Source organism: Micropterus dolomieu, linkage group LG22 (genome assembly GCF_021292245.1).
Source record: "Micropterus dolomieu isolate WLL.071019.BEF.003 ecotype Adirondacks linkage group LG22, ASM2129224v1, whole genome shotgun sequence".
In the NCBI taxonomy this organism is placed as follows: Eukaryota; Metazoa; Chordata; class Actinopteri; order Centrarchiformes; family Centrarchidae; genus Micropterus; species Micropterus dolomieu.
In genome coordinates this window covers 12,680,129-12,697,358 of record NC_060171.1, presented here as the reverse complement: position 1 = coordinate 12,697,358, position 17,230 = coordinate 12,680,129, and the positions used below count along the sequence as shown (strand labels likewise).

The 17,230-nt window shown below is 35.8% G+C and overlaps 3 protein-coding genes across 3 annotated transcripts; 2 read left to right on the top strand and 1 right to left on the bottom strand.

The window, feature by feature from the left end:
* Nucleotides 1–74: 74 nt before the first annotated feature.
* On the bottom strand, nucleotides 75–6,066 carry slc35b4 (solute carrier family 35 member B4). Its single transcript, XM_046036710.1, has 10 exons — nucleotides 5,670–6,066; nucleotides 4,532–4,645; nucleotides 4,326–4,428; nucleotides 4,148–4,197; nucleotides 3,929–4,010; nucleotides 3,753–3,813; nucleotides 2,499–2,608; nucleotides 2,299–2,374; nucleotides 2,140–2,215; nucleotides 75–2,044 (listed from the first exon to the last, which is right to left on the bottom strand). The coding sequence occupies exons 1-10, from the start codon at nucleotides 5,744–5,746 to the stop codon at nucleotides 1,795–1,797; spliced, it is 999 nt and encodes a 332-aa protein (XP_045892666.1). The 5' UTR covers nucleotides 5,747–6,066; the 3' UTR covers nucleotides 75–1,794.
* A 1,288-nt stretch (nucleotides 6,067–7,354) lies between these two features.
* On the top strand, nucleotides 7,355–13,472 carry LOC123961885 (vesicle transport protein GOT1B-like). The gene is made up of 5 exons (XM_046037658.1): nucleotides 7,355–7,512; nucleotides 8,514–8,605; nucleotides 8,721–8,899; nucleotides 8,988–9,069; nucleotides 12,564–13,472. The coding sequence occupies exons 1-5, from the start codon at nucleotides 7,488–7,490 to the stop codon at nucleotides 12,600–12,602; spliced, it is 417 nt and encodes a 138-aa protein (XP_045893614.1). The 5' UTR covers nucleotides 7,355–7,487; the 3' UTR covers nucleotides 12,603–13,472.
* A 779-nt stretch (nucleotides 13,473–14,251) lies between these two features.
* Nucleotides 14,252–16,681, top strand: LOC123962373 (spexin prohormone 1-like). Its single transcript, XM_046038454.1, has 6 exons — nucleotides 14,252–14,500; nucleotides 15,010–15,081; nucleotides 15,162–15,207; nucleotides 15,308–15,367; nucleotides 16,339–16,422; nucleotides 16,506–16,681. Exons 1-6 carry the CDS (start codon nucleotides 14,387–14,389, stop codon nucleotides 16,553–16,555), a joined length of 426 nt encoding a protein of 141 aa, XP_045894410.1. The 5' UTR covers nucleotides 14,252–14,386; the 3' UTR covers nucleotides 16,556–16,681.
* Nucleotides 16,682–17,230: the final 549 nt, after the last annotated feature.

Genomic DNA, 17,230 nt, shown 5'->3' with positions numbered 1-17,230 from the left:
ATTGTGTCCCATCTTAAAAAAAGCACATTTTATGATAAATCATTTGAGGGCTACAGAGACTCTTATACTCTATGTTTGTAGCCAGGTTGTCATTTTAATTTCAGCGGGCAGGGAGTGTAAAGATTTGTTCCTACTGTTTCCAGATGAGAAATACACCTGAGACAATTTGATAGAAGAGAAAAGAAATTACAGCTACTACATGGTCCATAAATCATCCCCAACAGTGCAAGTGTTCAGTGTAAACCTACTGGATGAACGGTAGCATCGATGCTAGTATGGAGTAAACTAGCTGTCACCTTTAGAAAATAAATATTTGAACAACATTCTAGACAAAATAAAAGTTGCAACACAGTTTGCATCTATGGATGTGATATACTAATGGCAAAGATAAGGGATGGTGATGTTCTATATTTTCTTTCAATATTTTTATTATCAACAACTCCCATTTAAAGACTGAAACCAACAATGAATTGATCAAAGCCCAATGTATGTTTTTCAGTCAAGCCTAAACAAAACACAGTCCTGCTGCTTTAAATACTGATCAGTGTACCAACAGTGTATTAATCTGCAGCTGAAAATAGCTCCCCCCATTCCTGTAGTGTTGGCTAAAAACTACAGTTCCCAGCTGTTTTAGGAAATTATTTAACCTTTTGAAAAAATAAAATTATATATTAGTTGTTTTTAAACCTGCAATAACTGTGGAAACAGACTGAACACAACATCAACATATCTACAGTAAGGCTGCAACTAACAATTATTTTCATTATCCAATAACCTTTTGGTCAATGAAAGATCATAAAACAGTGAAACAAGCCCATCGCAATAGCTTAGAGCAGAAGGTCACATCATCAAACGTTTTGTTGTACAGTCAAAAGCCCCCAAATATTCAATTAACTATATTGTGAAGACCAAAAACAAAAAGCAGTATTTTTTGAGAATCTGAAACTGTTTGGGATTTTGCTTAAAAAATTAAAAACTATTTACAGATAAAATATGCCAATTTATTTGCTTTTAATCTATTAATCTCTGCAGCTCTAGACATATCATCATCTTAAGTTCATATGGTAAAACTGCAACCAGTTTATTTACACACAGCATTTATAGAGCAACCTGATAAAGTCCAATTTTCACTGTACTTTTTGCTCTGTTTTTGGTCTCCACCAGCTCTTGAGGGAAATATCTCGCTCTCTGTCGGCTAAATGCTCCACTATGTTGACCAGCTGGTCGCTAACTGTGTCTGTCTGCTGTTTGGTGCTGAGCAGGTCGCGTACTGGGGTAGGCTTTAGAGCTTTTTTTGCTGAAAGCTGATGCAGCCAAAAACGACACTTTCAGATCGTTGAGAAAGAATAATAACGTTTAGGGCTAGACAACTAAACAAGCTGAAAATCGTTATAAAGCTCCGTAAAAGGTGGGAAGAACTGCAGAGTCAAGTGATAATTATCTGTAGGTTTATCACTACAAGCAACCCCTTTCACATTTAAGTAGTCATGTGATCCGTTATTAATAAAAAGCAGCCCTAAAGATTCGGTAGGAATAAAAGGCCTTTGTCCTGAATTACACAGAGACAGTCGGGAGGTCGAATAGTATTTTGATACAAACTAACACTGTTGATTTCTGGTCTTTTCCTGGGTTTATTTACAATGATGAAAATATATAATCTCACCAGCCCTCTCCTTTAAACCGTTGTGTGTCTGATGTGTGATCAAGTATGAAAACAAAATGAAACAACTGTATAAAATTGCTGAAGTCCAACATAGCTGCTGTTTTTCTATTTGACCACCAGTCCCTTCTTCTTCACTCCGCCTTCTTCTCCTTGACGTCGGGTCCACGCAGAGCCACCTGCACGCTGCTCCACACCTCCGTGTACAGCAGAGTGCCCAGGAAGACCACGGCCGTGCCCACCCAGTGCCAGGTAGTGAAGGGGTTTTGGAAATAAATGATGGAGACGATGAGGCTGAGGAACTTTCTCAGGGTCACCACAAGAGTGACCGTCAGCGAGGCGCACTCGGTGGTCAGAATGAACACACCACGGATGCACACATACCTGAAAAACTGGTTAAAGTCTGCAACAAGAGTGTGAGAAAATGTATACAATAAATATATACAAGCCAGTGAGACAATCTTTTGTTTTCAGGATACTGTGTGATGACGTTGACCAGCAGGTAGATCCACATTATCGGCACAGTCAATCCAACCTCAGGAACAACTACAGGAGCTGAGAAACAAGTTTAAAGTTAGTAAAGATACAAAACTTTCCACCCACAACAACCTTTCCTTGAATGTATGGATGAGACTCACTGCTTTGACTGAAGTGGACACAGTGGTTGTAGATGTCTGTGGAAAAAAGCAGGAAGCCCGGCAGAGGCAGGCAGTGCTACAAAGAGACAAGATGGACAAACAGAGTCTAACTTATTCAACGCAAATGAAGCTTGAATTTCCTTGAAGCTATTTGAGTCTTTTGGGAGTGTCGTGTACATCGGAGCAGAAAGAAAACTCACATTATAGAAGAGGGCCTCCTTGGAGTGTTTTCCATACTGCTTGTACAGTGTCTCCTGGAAAATTCCCATCCTGGCAGACATCAGCAGAGCAAAGGTCAACATAGCAATACCTGAATGGACAGAAAACAAAAATCAGATCTCTAATCAAATCTCTAACCCTGTCCACTTCTCCTCTATACGCTTTTCATATACTCACAGATCATTAGCTCTGTACTTGTACTCTGCATAATGACAATAAGGTTTAATCTAATCGAATATATTTCCCCATGCTTTTGTCTACTAATTGGGAAAACATTTTATTTATTGAGCGAGCGCACTCCAGCGAAACTGGGTTGCAACGTAATCCTTGTGGGCAGTTGTGCCCTGTCAGTGTACATCCACTAAAGTGCTTGTTTTCACCACTGACAGGCATAGATTGTTATTATAAGTGTCTGACAACCTGGAAAATATCCATAGAGAGACAGATCTATAGTCAAAGAGTAAGATCCTTTCTCTTGTCAAGGCCACCTTGGCAAAAATAATACATTTTATCTCTTTGGTCTACGGCTACCTCGATCGGTTAATTTGTGTTATTGTGTGACTTTAGGGTTTTTAACACACAATAACAAACCAACCGATCGAGGCAGCGGTAGACCAGCAACTCCTGTGTTCTGTGAGGTAAAATTACTGTTTTTATCAGTGGAGTCTGGAACAGTGTAAAGACTAACCAAGACAGTTTTGGTGAGTTTTATTTTGTTTTTGTTGAGTATGAATGAAGTTTGATTTACGATAAGTAATCGAGGCAATTCATTCTGTCAAAAAGGGATAATCCTGATTTCAGAAGGTGTACAGTTGTATTTTTCAGTTTGATAAGGAAAATAGCTGTAAGAATATTTCATTTCTTGACATTTTGTAAGTTTATTATGTTTATTTATTAGACAAAAAAAAAGCTAAGAGAGCTTGTAAAACATGGCGAACACACTGCTCACACACATCTCCCAGCTGAAACTATGGGGGCTGAACTTTACAACAGAGGACGGGCCCGCGGCTAGCTGGTTGGCATGCTAACTTTAGTAGATATCTGTGCAATGAACTACAGAACAGTTACTTCTTAATTTTTTCTGATAATGATAATTTAACAAAAATGTTTTAAATTAAAATTCTTGCCATAGCTTACAGATTGCACCTTTAATGTGCAGATTAGCCGTTTTCTCTGAAAATAATTTTTAATTGCAGCCCTACTCCAAATGAAATGTCATTTAAAGGCAAACTCACCTATAAGCCAGCGCATCAAGGCATTAAAGCCTTGCTCTTCTGATCCCTCACTGGCCACATTCTGCATGAAAAAAATGACAAAATACATGTGAATATAAAAAATAGTTACAAGTCAAGCTCAAGACAGTGTAAATCAAGACATTATTATAGTGCAATGTGTTCTGCAGAGGTCTCACCACTTGTTTGGCTGACATGATGGTGCAGATGAAGATACCAGCTGAAACTAAAGCTATAGACAGATATTTACTGGCAGAATACCTGCAGGGTGAGAAGGCCAAACACTGCAATCAAACTGCATATTGATGCACTGTGATGCTTTTAACCTGCAGACACGTCCTCATGTAGCCAAGGTCTTAAGTATTATTGTTGTCAGACGTCAGAGAAAGTAGTTATACCTTTTCTTTAGGATGATTATTCCCAGGATCATGTTAGCGATTAGCGATCCCTGCAGACAAACAAGACAGCAGGTTGACCTCAGAGATCAGACAGAGGTGAAGGTGATAGATGGAGGTTAAGCGATAATGTGAAAAATCAAAAAATGGAGGTGAAAAGCAGATAAACAACAATTCTTACTGATCTGAAGATCATGTGTAATGGCATGGCGATGTTGTAGTTGAGAGCGTAGTTGTTGATCACACTGACTGTGAAGAACATGGCCACCATGATCACATAGTTTCTGGGGGTAAAAAGGGACGCAACAGGTTTGTTTTAGCGTTTGTTCAAAATCTTTCCTGCAGCAGGAAGTTCAAACTCCATCAATGTGTTGATTTTTTTCTTACCTTACAGGAATTGCTGGTTTCTTCCTCCCAAAGTTAGTTTCAAAGATGAAACCTTCCAGAGCAATGAATAAAAACTGAGCAAAGGTGACTATGTTGCCACATCCTGGAAATTCTCTGAAGAACAGATATCAGGCAAGAAAATACCCAGATTCAAGAGTAAAGCTAAAAATGTTTTAGCTGTATATGATGCAGCTGCAAAAAACTGACTACTTTAAAATGGGCCAGGGAAATGTGCTTGTTTAATTATTATTGAAATTTCTTTGAAAAATCGGGCTAACATCGACAGATCCAGTTACATTTTAGCGAGCTATAGTTCAGTATGTGGTCAAACAAATACTTAAGTTTAGTGTTGTTATTGATTTGGTTGTGTTGTATGAAGCTGCTTTATCTATTTCGTATTTTCTCTTTTGGACATTGATTTGACACGAGGAGGATTAGCGACTGCTAATGAGGATCCAATAAAACAACCAACCAACCAGTGCCTGCACTTTCATTAATACTTTCTTTTCATTAGGTCGTACTTCGCGCCGTACTTTCTCTCATTTCATCTGACTTTTACTTATGTATTGATGGTTTCTTATCATACATATGTTTTACATTTATATTATATATGCATATTACTATGTTTTTCAAACAACTTGGCCAAAATAATTACCTTTGGAATGAATTAAGTTCTCTAGTATCTTATTTTATGATAGTACCAGGGAAATAACCATTGTGATGTCAGGGTAAATACAGCTTTCCAACCTCGTCCTCCACAGTTATGTTTTGCTCTTGGAAACATCTTTAAACGTTTTCACAGATTGCATTAATGGGAAAAACAGTTCCAGGACAAACTTAAGTGGATCGTCCTGCTGTTTGTGTCACAGGTTAACTACAGTAACTGCCTTCACACACTCGGTTTACCACTTCATGAACAGTACACAAGTTCTACCCGAGTAGAAAAACATGTAAAGGCCACTTAGCAGTTAGTACCTAAATAGTTACTTTCCACCTCTGATAACATGCTAATTTATCAATTCCATAGTAACAAATATTTGTGCAGTGGGAAGTCACAAGAAAAATATGCTTCGGCTGTGAAACCTTTTATGCGGGATAGTCGACATGAGTTCATTAGCAGTCTAAGTTTGTCACTGACCTTACAAGCAGCTCCAGAGACACCACATTGCTACAGCATCCGATAAAAACAAGACCAATAGCCAAACCTGTTCCCATGTTTGTTCCCTGTTTATAAAAACTCGGCGGGAAAAAGTGTCACTTGATAAAACAGATTTCCGATCGGTACATTTTTGCAAATACGCAGCAGTTTATGTTTTGCAGGAGGTCTTCTGCTTCCACACAAACTCCTGTTTCTGTTGGACACGTCTGAATGAGGTCGCGCCGCTCTTCCTTGTCATCTGGGCTCGTGGGAATTGTAGTTTCTTTCCTGAAATACCCGGAAATAAAAGTACGCAGAGTCCTTGACCTTCTATGTATTTGAGACAACATTACAAATTAAATACATTGTCTGGTCAACAATATGAGGAGTAAATCTTAGTCAAATGTGGGAAAATTAACGAACAGATTTGTTTTAATTAATGAGTTAACGGCGCAATCGCTGCGCAGTCGTGAAGCGCAGAAATGTTCAACCGTGCATGCGCAGATTAGTAGTTTCGTTTAAAAAAAGTGAAGAGGTCTCACTCCGCCCGGATCTCTGAGTTCTAGAATCAAAACAGAGACAGACAGAGCAGGAAAACACCGCTACACTGCTCGCTATGGACTACATCTCCCAAGCATGTTTCACTTCTTGACCCACACACTAATAAATGTTGTAACAGCAGGGGTCTCTGTCAACTTACTAACACACCTCCATTCATTCATACTTGTAATGTGAAAAAACTGGACATATTTGGACCCTTATGTTGATGATGCTGATATTTTACTGTTAGATTGAAATATTTCTTGTGCCAAAGCAGCTCCATTTGCAACATAACAGACATAAACCAACACCAGAGACCAAGACACACACAATAACCATAACATCACAAGACAATATTCAAGGCCATTCAATGAATATTTGATTTGACTGTCAACAAAAGAATTTCATATGCAAGTTCTCAATATTTTGACTTAATGTGAAATGTTGTTGGTCTAACATCTTGTAACAGTGAGCAGTGCAGCTCTGACAACAGTTTTCTGGTCAGTTGGTTTTAATGTAGCAAATAATGATAAAATAAAATATGACCAGGCTCCAGAGGCGCACGACCTATGATCTATATAGCAATTGTAAGTCGCTTTGGATAAAAGCGTCAGCTAAATGAATAAATGTAATGATGGGAGACCATTTAATATGTTGTTGGGTATTTTATCATATAAAGTGCATTTATTTTAAAGGCAACACATTTCAACAAGGCAATTTGTGTGCTTTCCATAAATCATAAAAACAACAGAGTTAAATAGAAAATAAAAACAGGATACATTTTTTATTATATATTTTTAAAAAGAGTAGAATAGTAATTAAAATCAGGATACATTTTTTAAAAGAGTTTAATAGAAAATAAAAACAGGATAAAACAAGACAGTAAAAGTTACACTGCAGTGTAATTTATTATTCTACATCCTGAAATTTGATTTAATAAAAGGCAGCGAAAAAAAGAAAAGTCTACGGTCTTGTTTTAAAAGAACTGAGAGTTTCAGCAGACCTGCAGTAAAAGTTGATATGATTTGTAGCTAATGTAGATGTTAGCCCGCAAAGTAACAAGCAACTATTTCGCTGTCAGAAAAATAATTGAAGGTTGTGAGAACATCTGTACTCATAGACGATCTTTGTAAGAATACGTGCCTGCGTGGCTCCGGAAGACGTCACGTAACAAACCGCTAGCGTTAGCCTTCATCGCTGGCATCTAACGGCGGCAGCAGCAGGTTTGAGTCGCTACGAGCTTCGTGTGATTTGATAAATTGTCCAGCTGTCGCCAAAATGATTTCCCTCACGGATTCACAAAGTAAGACCAGTTTATATGCGTTCCGCTGTTCTTGTGTTTTTGTAGTGTTTGTGCGTAAAACCCGGTTTTACTGAGTGGATGAGGTTAGCAGCTCAAACGCCATTGGCTGAGGGCATAGTTACGTCACGTAGCTGTACACGTTTTTTTAAATGAAGAAAAAACTGGATGTATTGGAAATTATTGATTTATTGACTTCTGATAGCCTTCTGATATGCATTCATGGTATCAACTATTGATTGGTTTTATTGCATTAAAGCTTTGTATTTTTATTAATTTATTAACATTTTAATAACTCAATTATATAAATCACCCATGCAAAAGCAAAGAAGTATTAAATCTGGTTTTATAAAATATACAGAAGTAATCCATTTAAAGTAATTGCAGATATGGAAATGTGAGCAAGTCTTAACATTTTCATTTTCATAAAATAACTAGATTAAAATTAATTGATTGAAAACTATTTAGAAAATGAATATTTAATACACTGAATTGGGAGTTTGCAATATGGATAAAATATTTATTTTTTATTGTGATGTATTGAATTTGAGTCATTTGAGAAACTGTTGATTGAAATGTCTGTTTTTGGGCTAAGCTGGAAAAAAATAAGATACCTTACAGATCAAGGTACTTTGTCTCTTATTTCCAATATTGTCCTTAAGCAGTCCTCCTTGGTGATTTGCAACATTGCCAACAATGACCTCATACAGCCAGTGATAATCAAAGAAAAGCTATGTTTATATAAACAGTTTGGCAAAATGAATATAGTCTCAACCATATTATTAGTATTTAAGTCATTTTTACTTACGTGTGTAATACATTTATCCATGATATTTTTTGTGTGCTTAAGTAACTCCAGTTTAACGTCTTATTTTTCTTCTGTCTTTCTTTCTTGTTGTACCCTGTTAGTGTCTGCAGCTGCTCAGTTTCCTAAAAACAGTTTATGATGTGTGATGTTACCACATGGCTGTAATAATAACTGTTCTGTTTCTTAAAATCTACAGAAATTGGAATGGGGCTGACAGGGTTCGGTGTGTTCTTCCTCTTCTTTGGGATGATGCTGTTTTTTGATAAAGCTCTCCTCGCCATTGGAAATGTAAGTTGATCAATAACATTGTTACCACACTGTGTGACAGTGAAGCATCTCCCTTGTATGACCTGATAGACGTCACACCTCTGATTGTATTGTGTGTGTTTGCTTTTTTGTGCAGATTCTGTTTGTCTCAGGTCTGTCCTTCGTTATCGGCCTGGAGCGAACATTCAGGTTCTTCTTCCAGAGACACAAAGTAAAAGCCACCAGCTTCTTCCTGGGAGGAGTGTTAGTGGTTCTGATCGGCTGGCCGATCATTGGAGTCGTTCTGGAGATCTATGGTTTCTTCCTCTTATTCAGGTCAGCTCACACAGAAAGAAGAAAAAACCTTTTTAATTAACATGATTAATATGTTTTGGTCTCACCTGGTCCTCTCTCTCTTTAACAGAGGATTCTTCCCAGTGGCAGTAGGCTTCATCAGACGAGTACCTTTGCTTGGGTCTTTGCTCGGCTTACCAGGAATCAGTACAGTAAGTTTATCATGACCACCAATAAATTGCAAAACGCAAACTGAACATCCCTTTAAAGGATCATTTCGGTATTTTTGCAGTACCTACTTTTTGTGTACCTACTAGTCATTTTGATCCCAAAATATGTGAAAATAGGGCCCAGGTTTAAAAAGTACAGGAATTACCCTTTAAGTTATTTGAGACTTTAGACTTGTTTGAGATGGCTAATTCATTACAAAGAATATTTAACACGTTTTTTTCTGCCCCCTTTACTTTATTGTATGTGTTAATGTGGTTAAGGGATGTTTTTGACTTTGGTTTTGGTTCATATCAAAAGCAGTAACAACATCCTATAATTGTTAGGGACATCATGAAAAACACTGCGTTTACAAGCTGTTGACAAAAACATTAGGCTGCCAAGGCAAGCAGTAATTAAAGATTAATTTAGTAGTTTATGAAACCATTGGTGGAATGATATTAAATAATATTTACTCAAGTACTGTATTTAAGTACAGTTTTGAGGTATTTGAATTGTACTTTACCATTTTATGCTACTTTATACTATGTGACAGCTTTAGTTACTAGTTACTTTACAGATTTACATTATAAATACAATCAATTAATAAATTATGATGTATTATTAAATATGTGGCAGTATGTAATCTAAGTATTTTAACCCCACCTTCACTAGCTGCAAGCCGTGAACATGTTCATGCATCAATAAATATAATCCAGTAAAACAACATTTTTATTTCTGAATTGGGTACTTTTGAGTACTTTTACTTTTGGTACTTTAAGTATATTTTCATGCCAATACTTTTGTACTTTTAACTTCAGTAAGAACTTAAATGCATGACTATTACTTGTAACACTATTTTCACGCTGTAGTACTTCTACTTTTACTTAAGTAATAGACCTGAATACTTCTTTCACTGCTGGCTGCAACTGAAGATTCTTTTCATTATTGATTAATCTGCCATTTCTTTTCTAGATTTATGGTTTTGTCTATAAAACGTCAGAAAATGGTAAAAAAAAAAAAAAAAAAAAAATAGCTAGAAATTAACGGTAAAAATTGCTTAACAAGCTGGAACCAGGGAATTGCTTGGCAATTTTGCATGAAAAATAACCGCTGCAGCTTTATTTATTTTATTAAAAAGATTTCTCTTAGCAGTCTCAGTTGTCTGAGTTTCTCTGAAGGTCTGAAACGCACCAACATGGGGGACAATACCTTGACAGTGCTTGACAAAATAAAATTGACAAAAAATAACTAAAGTAAATATGTACCTATGTAGTTCTTGTGTCAGGAGCAGTAACTTGGTGTGTTGCCCTCCCAGTGTTTTTAAGTTTTTTTGTTTTTGTACTGATTAAACAAACGAGATCTAACCATAGACTGGTTAATTAGTGAGTTTTGGAGGTGTTGGTAGGAGCTGTTGGCCATGACTAGCAGCCTACCCTCTGTTTTTTGCTAAGCTAACCTCACTTCATCTGACTTGTGGCAAGAAAGCAATTCTAAGTGCATTTTGACCTGTTACGTTCAAATGAAAAGGGATAAAGACACCAAATGTTTACAGGAACTGTTTTTTTTTTTTTTGATGATGATGATTTTTGTTTTTAGAACATATAAACAGCCACATTAACAATACAGTACACAACAATTTGAAGTGTTTTTACCATTTCTTTTACACACTCCTGAGCCCCAGGTATCGTGCAGGCAATGTTGGGAAGGTTACTTTGGAAATGTAATAGGTTACAGAATACAAGTTTCCCTATTTAAAATGTAATAGTAGTGTAACTATTTTAATTCCCTTTTCAAAGTAATATAATGTCTTACATTTAATTACTTTTTATTTACTTTTCTAAATTTCTAATGAATGTTTTCAACTATTAACCATTGTCAAAAGACAGAGGCAATTTTACTGGCAGACACGGGCCGTTGCAAATTCAAACATGAGAATCAATCAAAAGCATCAGAATAACATCAAACTTTACTAACCGGCTGGAAATGGTAAAGGAAGAGTTTGTGCACTGGAAACAATTATAATAATTATTATTAAACATATAGCCTAGCTTTTTACAGAAAATATTCAGATTTAACCCCAATGTAATCATGAACATTTTCGGTGAAAATTGACAAAAAATAACTAAAGTAAATAAAAGTGATTAAATGTTCAACGTGATAGATTACAGATCTCAAGCAAGTTTCAAGTCTCTGCAAGTGATTTTAATATAGTACTGACAGACTAAAATCAATTTCTGACAGGAAAGTTGGAAATCATTTTAAAATAGCAAAGAGTACTGCAAAGTAAACACAGATTTTAGCTTCTTAAACAGGAATAAATACCGTTTATGATCAAGCATTAAAGTTGATTCTTGACCTTGGTGAAGTCCATTTGCTAATGAAGACTAATGAAGGTCTGAATGAAACTAGGATAGTTGGGATTATTTTGCCAACATGTAGATTCTTTTAAAACGTGTTGATAGGAAGGCTTTTACTGAAATGTGAGTCTTTCTCTTGTCTGGAGAACAATGTCTCTGCTATTCTGAACGCGTCCTCGTGGGATTCCTCACTTAGAGTCTCTTGTCTGTGTGAGACTTTTGTAAGTGTTCAGGATCAGTTATCAGAACATGGTAACTCTGGTGTATGTGGTGTACTGTTGTCATTCAGCCACAGACACTTAAAGGGTAAAGACATTTTACAAATCTGGAGGGTTTTTTAGTTTCAGATACAATTGCCTCTTTAGGGAAAACTTCCTTCTTAGTACTTTCCAAAGACTTTCAGACCATGATATCATCTGTTCCCAGTGGTGGAAGAAGTGTGGTGCATTATATTTTAATTAAATCATACCTTTGATAATTAAAATGTAGGCCTCCTCTTGTTCTCTTATTTGTTTTAATAATGTTTACATTATATGGTAACACTTCAGTCAATATATTACTTCTTTTTCTAAGGAAAAATACTAATACCACACTGTAAAAATACCCCACTACAAGCAAAAGTCCTGCATTGAAAACCTTATTTAAGTATAAGCATGTTAAGTATTTTAAGCAAAAGTATTTGTTCTGTAGTAGCTCTGTGGTCAGCTTTGTAATGATGCATTTTCCAGCTAATCCCAGTGTAATAAAAAAAGTTAGGATAGATATACTTCAGTTATCCAGAATTATTTTAATTCAAAATCACAATATTGAGATACATGGTTTTCACTGGAGAGGAAGGGTAAGAAAAACTAAAGCTTTCCAGCTGCTTCATTACTATCATTTTAACAATTTCTACAAAGTAATTTCACACCAGAAAGTCTTATTGAATGGATCAGAAACTGCAACTGTGAAATAAAAAAATCTGACGGACACCCAATCAGTTTATTAATAATGTTTTTCAGGTAAAATATTTTGTTTTCAAACGAACCTCCTCACAGACATTTTCCTCGTGATCTTCCTCTGAGCTTTAAACTTTGTTTGCATTGAATTTTTAAAAGTTTTAAAAACTAACTCTAGATTGGTCTCTTATTCTCTTTCAGCTGGTGGATAAAATTGGTGAGAGCAACAATATGGTATAACAGTGGGCTGGTTTTGTACTGGAGAAGAGTTTCCATATTTATCCTAGTTTCCAATAGTGACTGTATATTTTGGTCATTGCCACTCCACAACTGTGAATCCAAACATGTTTCTGCACAGAAGACACAAGTGTATCTGTGGACGTTTGACTGACATCATGATGTTTTGTATCCGACCGCCACTTGGACAACGTTACCAAGAGTTTTTTTAACTTTAATTTTAAAAGCTGGAAGCAGGTCTCCTGTTTTGTATCATTCCAGTCTGATATTTATAAGTTGGGGCCACTGGATGAACTCAGCGGAGAGTCAGGAGCTCTACACAGCGTATACTCCTCCAGATTGTGTGCCTGAACAGTCACTGAGAGCTTTTCTTCAATGAAGTGTTACTGGAATTTTGTACATTAAAAAATAAATAATGTTGAGCTAAATGTTATGTGGGTGAGGAAACCTGACCTGTTGTGTAAAAAGGTTTAGGATGATTGTTATGGATATGTTTTACTGTAACTTTTGTAAGTGCATACTTGAAATAAAGTGTGTTTTTGTTTTTTTTTTGTAAAGGTGTTTTTTGCATTAACACAGCAGTAACTTAGTGTGTTGTCCTCCCATTGTTTTTAAGGTTTTTTTGTTTTTGTACTGATAAAACAAACGAGATGTAACCATAGACTGAATGTAACATGTTAATTAGTGAGTTTTGGAAGTTTTGGTAGGAGCTGTTGGACATAGCCAGACTAGCAGTCCACCCTCTGTTTTTTGCTAAGCTAACCGGCTGCTAGTGCTACAATCTTTTCATCTGACTTGTGGCAAGAAAGCAATTGTAAGTGCATTTTGACCTGTTACGTTCAAATGAAAAGGGATAAAGACACCAAACGTTTACAGGAACTGGTTTGTTTTTTAAAATAATGTTTTATTTTTAGAACATATAAACAGCCACATTAACAATACAGTACACAACAATTTGAAGTGTTTTTACCATTTCCTTTACACACTCCTGAGCCCCAGGTATCGTTTAGGCAATGTTGGGAAGTTTACTTTGGAAATGTAATAGGTTACTGAATACAAGTTTCCCTATTTAAAATGTAATAGTAGTGTAACTATTTTAATTCTCTTTTCAAAGTAATATAATGTCTTACATTTAATTACTTTTTATTTACTTTTCTAAATTTCTAATGAATGTTTTCAACTGTTAACCATTTTCAAAAGACAGAGGCAATTTTACTGGCAGACACGGGCCGTTGCAAATTCAAACATGAGAATCAATCAAAAGCATCAGAATAGCATCAAACTTGACTAACCGGCTGGAAATGGCAAAGGAAGAGTTTGTGCACTAGAAAAAATTATAATAATTATTATTAAACATATAGCCTAGCTTTTTACAGAAAATATTCAGATTTAACCCCAATGTAATCATGAACATTTTCGGTAACTGTAATTTAAGTACACATTTTTTCCTAGTAACTGTAAAGAATTACAGTTACATTTATTTTGTAATTAAATTACACAACTAAATTACATTCCCCAACACTACTGTGCAGGGGGTGATCAACACCCACCTACCTCACTGACATCCGCTTCATTCATAAATCTCACCAGTGACGTCAGCACGCCGGCGACCCTGTGAAGAGACTGCTGTTCACAGAGGTTTAAACCTCTCTCGCGTGCTGCCACTGCACGTTGACAGTTTATTAATGGACAGTGGCAGCTTTAACAGCACCTGTCACTGCCGTCAATTGATAAATTGCTCGAGACGTAATGAAGCCACCTTTCACCCTCATCACTGACGCAGTATAATGAGGTGCTTTGCTTTGTTTTTTAAGTCATGTAACAGCAGTGACAGAGGAGAACGAAGCACAACTCATACATTTAAACTCAAGCTGCAGACTGCAGAAGAGCACAAATTAACGGTAATATATTATTATTATTATTATTATTATTATTATTATTAGTACTAGTAGTAGTAGTACCAGTAGTTGTTGTATTTTGTCAGTGTTTGTACTATTTTACTTTTTCTTAAAATACCAGAGAAGTCAGGGATTAATTAAACTTTTGCTTCACTTTGAGATTGAGTTATAAGTAAAACATAAAGTCCCCCTATTTAATACTTATAAACATACAGCATATGTAAAAATTTTATAACACGCTGTAATGTAGTTACAAGCAGAAATAAGAGTTTATCGTTATTACTCCTTCTGTGGGCACCCATATGTGTATGTAAGCAGATAATGAATGAAAATAAAATATAACAATATAAAAGTTTTTAATGAAGAAGTTATAATTGCAGACAAATACTGTTCATTATTGCTTACAATTACATAGTGTGTTATAAACTATTTATTAAATGGTGGTGGTGAGGGTGTAGTAGTTGTAGTAGTGGTAATAATGTTATTTTTAATTAAACTAAATGTCATTACAGGGTTCAGCAATGTCTCTAATAGTCTCATTCCTTGTGGTGACATTGGTTACCCAGTGTTGGAGTGCACCTCAGGTGGGTAAAAGTTGATTTTTTCCTCTTCCATTTATAAATGCTTTAAGAAATAAAATCATATCTTTCTCATTACTTCTCAGCGGAGAAACTGGACCCCTCAGGCCATCTTATACCTAAAAGGAGCATGTAAGAATTTGCAGAGGAAATGTAAAACTGTGGAATTGCCTTGTTTTTAGCTGTCTTGTCAAATGAAGAGAAATAAATGTTGAATGCTGATGTGTTACAGCAGGACACCGCTCAGTGTTGGAGCGCACTGGCAGGGAGGAAGGGGACACTTTACATCTAGGTGAGTGTAAAATGTGATGCTCTGCAGCCAATGGTATAAATAAAGACAAAATAGTTATGTAAGCATTGGTGCAGTATTATTTTTGCGTCTTAAAAATTTGCAGTATAGCTGAAAACCATAATTAATTTAATAACAATGTATTAACATAACAGCAAACTTGGATTATAGTAAAAATCATTATTTGATCTCTTATTTACATTTTTAATTGCAGTGGTGGAATGTAACTACATTCTACAAATGCATTTACTCAAGTACTGTACTTACTTTAAGTACCAGTGTAAGGTACTGGGTTCTTTTCATGCCACTTGCTGCTTCTACTGCACTACATCTCAAAGGGGAATAATATACTTTTCACTTCACTACAATTATTTGAAAGCTTTAGTAACTAGTTGCTTTATAAATTAAGATATTTATATACAAAACATTTGATAATCTTATAAGATATTACTATTTGTTATAAAGTAACTACTGTACTGCTAGTGTAACACTCTTGTACCTAACAATATATAGGTCTACAGTTCAACTGAAAAGATTTGTTGATTTTCATGTAAAAACATTACATGGTTCCAGCTTCTCAAATGTGAGGATTCGCTTTTTTTATTATTAATAATTTTGAGGTTTGTGCTATTGCTCGGACTAAATAAGAGTAGAAAAGATGTCAATAATTTCTGAAATTTTACAAACCATTCAATGAATCAAATGGCTTACTCAGTCCTACATAAAATAGTTTTAAATGTTTCACAACCTGGCTTCCCAAAAGTTGCTCTTATTAATGGTTACATTCACTTTCAAAAGGAGTCTTTGTTATAAAGTGGTACTTAACAACTTGCATGATATCAATTTGATATCATTATTTAAAGCCGTTCTTATATTCATCTCCTCCTCATCCGGCTATGTTTGTATTTTCTCTCTTTCTTGTCTTGGTTGTGCCCTTTCTTGTCTTTTCAAATGTCTTTGCTCTGCATCTGCAGTGACTCTCAACCAGAGCATTGATGGACTTGGACTGTCTTTGTCATCCATTCTTCTGGAGCTTCTGCAGCGAGCTGTGGAAGAAGGTAAAAACCCTGAAAGTTATCACCAACACTTGGTCTCACCTTCATCTGAGCAAATTGAATTGTTAATCTGTTTTCTTCCCCAGGTGGAGGCAATCCAGAGAGTTACCCAGAGCTGAATTTTAACTATTTGTGAAGCGTTCACTACACTTGTTTTCTTCTTTTCTTTTTCACTGTTGCACTTTCTTGTATTTATGTTTTTTTAAACAAGGAATTTGTCACTATTTGAGTTAAATTGAAATTAAATGTGCTGTGAATCAAATTCCCTTGCCTTGTGTGTGAGTTAGGATTGTTCAACTCTGCAAGATGAGATGTGTTTACTTATTGCTGGACTTTATGATTGTCTTCTCCTTAATGAGCTTGAAGAATCCAGTATGTACAACTTGTTATCGATTTAAGAAAAAGGCTTGTGTTCGCTTGGGGCAACACTTACATCATTCACACCACATGGTGATTAACACCATGCTAAACACCATTCAGTCATTCATCACGCTGTCTACACCGAGGTCTGAGAGATGAGCCCCAGTGAGTTTTATTGGAAATGGCAGCCTGAACTAGCCTTGACTGGGTCAAACAAAGGTCACCAGCTGACATATTGAAGTGTTTATCTTATTTATCGTATTTTTTTGACCTGACATAAATCAGAACAATTTTCTTTAAAAGCAACTATTTAGTTTGGGAAGATGTTCACCATAGGCTTATCAGTCAGCAACACATGAATTTATCCAGTTAACTACAAAATTGCACTAATCTCCACCAAGACTACAGAGATTTTCCCAACTGTGACTGGGTTGTGACACAACATATACTC